Consider the following 7,245-nt stretch of genomic DNA (forward strand, 5'->3'; position numbering starts at 1 on the left):
AATAAAAAATAAAGTATCTTCTGTTTTGGAACGTTCCAAGAGACCATAGGATTTGATTTTGCAATTATTTCAATTTAACATTTTTAATAATTTTTCCTATTTTCTAACCTAATTTCATGCTTAACACTGATTAAGGTTTCTAGGTGTTTCTTAGCAGGTTGATAGCCCTAGGGTTTTTTTTTTTTTTTTTTTTTTTTTTTTTTTTTTTAAGACCATTGTAACCTCTAAGTAATTCAGATTTTAGTCTAATAAAACATTTAGAATTTTTCTCCCCCATTTTTTATGGTGGATTCCAAGAGCTCTTCTTGTGGATTCAAGAAACTTCTTGTGCATTTCAAGGGTTTTTATCTCAAGACAAAGTATTATGTTTCTTGTGGCTTTTCACCTGCATCAATCATGGTACCAGATTCCAGATCAGGTGGTTTTTTTCACCAAATCTTCACTCTACCTCCCACTTAAAAAGTTAAAAAATCTCTTATGATTAAATTCATCATGGTTCATAGGCTAATCCGTGATAGTTGAAGAGTTAAGAATTTTTCACTCGCCTAACAACATATAAGTGCTTGGGAGAATTGATAATTTATCAATGCTGAATTTAACTATTAATTGCTGACCTGAATCTAATGTATGGTGCTTTCAAGATTTTTTTATAGAAATGATACAGCCTGCAGAATTTTGTTGGCAATAGATGATGATTGCCATATCTCCTTGGAAAGACGACTAAACATGAAAGAACTGTTGAAAATTTTATACAATATTATAGTCTCACTATATACATGTAAATCATTTGCAAAAAGTACACTTTGCTTCAGAAGCTGCAGATTAGTATTTGTTTGTTGGGTAGATCTGGAGGGAGATATGAAGATGATGAATGGCAACCATTAGCTATGGACTTGACTAATGCTTTCTCTAGATCTTTGGCGATATTCTGTTGGATCATAGCAACTACATACTCCATAGACACTGCATCACATGGGACTGTGATAGCCCCATTTCTGGGCAGTCCAAATTCTTCTTCTGACATTCTAAAGAGTTCCTTGAAAATTTCCTCGTTAAGATATTCCAGAGGAAGCACAAAGCGTCTTTGGTCAGCAGTGTAAACAACAAAGTGACCCTTATGAGCCACCACCGACGATGAGTTGCAACTTTCATCTGGATTTCTAGTGGCTCTAGGAAATGAGATTCTTTTTCTCTTGATATTAGCCAGCTTTTGCCACTTCCTTGCCAATTTGAGGAGCTTCTTTGCACTGATCATTTTGTCAAGTATAGAGGGAATGGAAATTTGAGATGAATGAAGAAGAAGAAGAAAGAAAGAAAGGTATGTTGTTGCTATGGATAGAAGGGCAATGTAGTTTGGTTATATATATTCACAAAGGAAGAGACAATCCCTTAAGTGAAACCATGTGACATTTAATATTAGTAATGTTTGGTATTTGGCATGTTTTCCTGTGTTTGAAAATGAGCACATCAAGGCTAGGCGGTTTGAGAACAAGATGGCCCACATGTTGGTTACTCCTTTCTATTACAACTTACATGGGACTTTGTGAACCGCAAAAGCAAAGATAAAATGATCATGTCAACGTTCTTATAAATGAATTCTCAGTCTAACAATTTGGCAGGATCGAAAGATAAGAAAACTATGCAGATATCAGTCTATACAACTATGCTGTGGCCTGTGGGAATACAAAGCCTGCTGGACCCATCATGTCCATGAACTACCATACAATAGTACTTGTGGCTCATGAAATTCAACTTGTGTGATATTTTGGTAACTAAAATCTAAAAATAAGAGAGGCCCCTCCAAGGATATTATAATTGGGGTTTGCATTTTCTACAGGCTACTTGTTTTTTTTTTTTTTTGGTTTCCCACAGTGTATCCTCAAAGCTTTCAACCAGAGACTAATCACTGTTCGTGCCGGGTCGGCCCACGAAAGGGTAAAGCACTGGCCCAGGGATTCTTTTCAAAGTGCAGGTAGCAGGGCTCGAACTAGGGAGCACACCTAGTCGAGCCAAGTACAAGCACTCTGAGACCAAGCGCCGAACCGCTTGGCCAACCCCACTGGGTTACAGGCTACTTGTTATGTATATGTCTCTTCTTCTACAGTGGGTACTAGGTTCCTTGTACCTTCTGGGGCCTGGAGGCCCTGAATAGATAACCAAGGTACAGGTAGTTTAAACGTTGCCATTAAGTCCCTGCTTCATTTTTCAATGATAATGGTGAAATAATACAAATAATGATACATGTTAATTAGCCATACCACTATACCAGTCCACTTGGTATAGTGGACCATGCCAGTACTAGTGTACGATCAACTAGATGCTCTTAACCACTACTGCTTTTCTGGTTTTCAGAACTAAGACAACATTTCTTTGTAGCATGAGAAATTTGCACAAAGAAAAGTCCTACTTAGTTTAATTAGATATTCAGAAACGGCAAATAAGTAATTTCTGGTTTGTGGTTCCTGCAAAACTATTAAGCCCAGTCAAATAACATTCACAAATAACAAAAAAAATTTGGGGTTTTTAAATAAATTAATAGAACTCCAAAGCCCAGTACACCTAACGATTTCCTTTCACTTATAATTCTGAATAGGTTAGTAGCTCATTAATAATATATTAGTCAATCTAATTGTAAGTCTGTTATAAATTTTAGGAGGCTTCCAACACACTGTTATTCCCTCTCACTCAAACAATAGATAAATACTTAAATTATTCTTCAAAAAACTCATAAAATGCTCTTCTGATAGTATTCTACTCTTCCATGTGGGAAGATCAATCTTTGAGCCAAAGCCACAAAATCTTTTGCAATACTAATTCATAAGACTTCAATATCTATTTCTTGGTGAACAAGCATTCTTAGTGGACGAAGCATTTTAATTTACTTCTTTAATTAGGCATAAAATTTTCTTCCACTCCAAGAAAAACCAGAACTAAGCCAAATTAGGAATTTGAAGCAATTTCTAACAACTCTCTACCTTTACTCAAATTCTACCAAACAATATTCCTTCTTTTTGTAAGAGTTATACCTTAATCCAAAATAACATAAGTTACAAATTGAATCAACTCCTGTGACAAAACCGTGTTAAATATTGTATAAAAAGGGAAGGCCGGAGGGGGGGGGGGGGGGGTTGTGGTGTGGTTGGGGAGGGGTACAAAGCCAGGTACTTGCTCAAGAGGGCCATGGCCCCACTAAGGTTTTTGTTATATATATATTTAAGGTTGATTTAGAATTTGGGCCTTAGAAATTAAACTTGGCTCCCAAACATAATTTTCGGCCCCTTGAAACATAAATGGCCCAAATAACAACAAAAATTATCTCAAACTATAACAAAATATGCCCAAACAGCAACAAAAGCAGCCCAAATGACAAGAACAAATCTAACAAGAAGCCCATTTTTTAACCTTCCAAAAACAAACAAAAAAGAAAATATTAAGTGACACTTAAGTTTGTAAGTTTTTAGTGGTAAAATTTGTAGTAACTTAGCATTTTCCTAATTACAAAATATCACACACAAATGTCACACAAACAATTTATAAATTGAGAACTAATCTATATATATATATATATATATATATATATCTAAAAGTTGAAGCATAGCATTTATTGTTGCTATGCTTGAGCCACATCAACGGCCATATCATCTACCTATTTCTCATCTCTCTCCACTACTTCCAACCATAACTTCCCTTTTACCTTTTCATCTCTCCACTACTCTTAACCTTAATGTCATTCTTCATCTATCTTTTCATCTTCCTTTTATTTTGACTTTTCTTATCCCGTTCTATTACTATAAATATGACATTCTCTCTCACATTCTATACATATTTTCTCACATGAAAAAGGTTATTACTCTCTCTCTCTCTCTCTCTCTCTCTCTCTCTCATGTTTTATTTTTGTGTGAATTTTTTTTTTTTTTTTTTTGGTATCTCTACTTTAGATTGATGTATTTATGTGTTCTTTAGAATTTTAATTTGGATTGCAATTTGGTTTTGTGTTTTTAAGTTTTTTTTTTTATTTTCTATGATTGTTAAATGTTATTTTATTGCATATAAATATAGTTTTCAAGAATATAATGTTATTCTATTATATCATGGCTTGGATAATTTGGTGTTTGGCTTATGTCTCTATTTTTAATTTTGATGCTTCTTTTTCTCATTTTATTTTCTCTTTCTGTCCCGAAAAATGTGATTACTCTCTCTCTCTCTCTCTCTCTCTCTCTCTCTCTCTATATATATATATATATATATACATATATATATATATATATATATATATTATTTATTCTATTTTGCAACTTTACTTTAGGTTGATGAATCATTGTATTTTTTATATAATACCATTTTGGGTTAATATGATTTGGCAGTGTGTTTGATTTTTTAAGTTTTCGTCACAAGTCTTCCCTCTCCCTCTTGTAGCTTTTGTTTGTTTTTTTGTTTTCTTTTTATTTTTGGGACATAATAATTAGTTATTTTGGAAGTGAGATTTTGAATTTATATCAAAATACAATGTTGGCTATGTATTTGAATGTGTCCATCAACTATTAAAATTAAACTGCCCAAGATGAATATGTATAGACAATATTTTTATTTTTATTTTTCATTGATTTACTATTTAGTTATAATATCAAAATTAAAGTAAATGAATATGTAAAGTTAAAATGGCCTAAGATGAATTTGTAAAGACAATATATTTATATATTTAATATTGTTAAAAAATTAAAAGTAAAAAATAAATAATAAAAAGAATAATGATGTGACCAATGATGTGATGGATGAAAATGCTCAATAGGAGCGTAGCAACAAAAATGTGATATGGGGATCCAATTAAATCTTAATAAATAAAAGTGTATGTAGTACCCAAAAAAAAAAAAATGTTTGATCGTGTTCTCTTTATGTTGTTATACATATTATTTTCTTTCATTTCGATAAGTAAAGTGTTCAATTTTAGACATAAAGTATACTTTTTTTCCTATATATTATTTTAAATATTAAATATATAATATGGTATAGTCTCTTAAGAATGTCTAAGAAATATGCAGTTCCAATCTCATGTATCTATATTAATAAACAAAATTCAATCAATAGTTCGAAGCTACTCATATGATAAGAAAAATTATAAATATAATTATCTCTTTTTAAGAAAATGAAAATTTTGAATAATATATTTGAAACTCAATCAGTTTAGTTGTACAAGAAAAACAAATTAGGAAAATATAACGCACGATAACATAATTTATCAAAATATGAACCGCCTAAAAAATGAATAATATCAATCAAATAAAACTAAATAATAAAATGATGATATAATTTTTGAGATAGATAAATGAAAAATAATTTTAAAAATTGTTTAAGTTTTTGGGAGAACAAATTATTCTCCATAAAATTTAGAGAACAATTATATATTATACCATAACTAAAATATAATTATCTATTCCCACGCATTGTGTGGGTTTGCGACTAATAAATTTCTAATTAGCGAATTTACACACTACTCACATTCTTCTATTATAATTAGTGTATTTCATGAAAAAAAAAAAAAAATTTATCAGACTTAGCCCCCCTTCAATTAATATCCTAGCTCTGTCCCTGTGGTGGCTTTGCTATATATTATTGCTTTACTTGTTTTTTGCAGCAAATTAGGTTCACAACAAATACAAATGATAATGAGTAGTGACTGAGGGCATCTGACACAAGCAAACTCTCTCTGATATTTACCTAACGTGAAATTGTACTTCAAGATAATTGCATCACATGGCAATGTTAAAGGCCTTTCTCTTGGCTGGCCTAAGTCCTCTTCAGACGAATTTAATAGCTTTCTAAATATGTCAATGTTAACGCACAATGAAGGACCTCATGAAGCTTTGATCAACTGTGTAGCGTGTAGACCACGAATTGGCCCTTATCCGTGATCAATGTACTACAACTCTCTGTCCACATTTTGATGTGTTCTTGGTAGCAACAGACCTCTTCCTCTTAATGGTACATAAATTCAACCGCTTCCCTACCATCTTGATCAGTTTCTTATATTAGAACCGAGTTGTGGATATATATTTAAGAAATAATGAGTCTAAAACACAATATTTTTCACAATTGTTGACGTAATTAGAACGTCACAATATGATTTCTCGTTCATATTAACTATTTTTCACAACTTTAAGAAAATAGAATAATATTATATTGTTGTGCAGAGTGGATTAAGGGAATGTAGAGACAAATGGGTAACTTATATAGGAATAAGGCCCCTAGACACTCACAATAGTTGTTATTATTATCATTATTATTATTATTATTCTTTTTTTTGGGCAAGGAATCACTTCATCAACACCACCAAAGTAAATTTTCTCATTATCACTTAGATAAATCATAAATGTGGAAGAAGTCTAGTTGCAGGCACCTAATTAAGCTCACTAACAGTATTTGTATATATTTTACACTGATAAGAAACTAGTCTCCATGATAAGAGAAATCAACAAGAATGCAACAGCATGAAATGATTTATTAATTGGCTACATCTATTTGCAAGAATAAACTCTTTTGGATCAAACTACAATAACAATAAAGATAACAATAAAAAATAAATAAAAAATAGGGAGCAAAACAATTAAAAAAATAATCACATATATTCTACACCTCATCATCTTGTTTAGAGACTAAAACAATCGGTCACATAACTATCTTAATGAATACTCTCAATTATATATATATATATATATATATATATATATATATGTGTGTGTGTGTGTGTGTTAGTGTTATTGACTCAACTGTCAAATGCCATAGTTATGTACCCCTTTCTATTATAATAAAATCCCAATGGCAGGCCTTCAAAACTTTAATTTAAATAACTAATAATCATGATGCAGCTAAGAATCCTGTAGCTCAATTGACATTTTCTAGTGTTTTTAACGGAGAAAAACAAGAAATTTTTTGTTATATGGGATTTATGTTGGTTCTATTTAGTTTAACTAGCATAATCTCATCCATTGAAGGAAAAATTTTGGTGGGTCCAATAGGAAAATATTGACACTTTTCCTTTTGTTGATATATGGGATTTATGTTGGTTCCAATAATGAGTTTAACTAGTAAAATCTAATGTTCTTAAATCTTATCATATCTAATAAATAAGACATGGAATTTACCAGCAAATATTTTATTGCATTATGATCGTAGCGAAAATTTGAACTAAAAATGTAAATGTTAGGGCAAAATAAATATTTAAGAGATTTCATGAAAAATGAATCCTTT

General features: G+C 31.2%; 1 protein-coding gene across 1 annotated transcript; it reads right to left on the reverse strand.

Moving 5' to 3' along the window:
- Positions 1-727: 727 nt before the first annotated feature.
- Positions 728-1,610, reverse strand: LOC126706879 (auxin-responsive protein SAUR68-like). The gene has a single exon (XM_050406451.1). It carries the CDS (start codon positions 1,253-1,255, stop codon positions 809-811), a length of 447 nt encoding a protein of 148 aa, XP_050262408.1. The 5' UTR covers positions 1,256-1,610; the 3' UTR covers positions 728-808.
- Positions 1,611-7,245: the final 5,635 nt, after the last annotated feature.

The sequence above is a fragment of the Quercus robur genome, chromosome 11 (assembly GCF_932294415.1).
Source record: "Quercus robur chromosome 11, dhQueRobu3.1, whole genome shotgun sequence".
NCBI lineage: Eukaryota > Viridiplantae > Streptophyta > Magnoliopsida > Fagales > Fagaceae > Quercus > Quercus robur.

Coding starts and splice junctions, on each gene's coding strand:
- LOC126706879 (XM_050406451.1), bottom strand. CDS start 1,255: ATGATCAGTGCAAAGAAGCTCCTCAAATTGGCAAGGAAGTGGCAAAAG.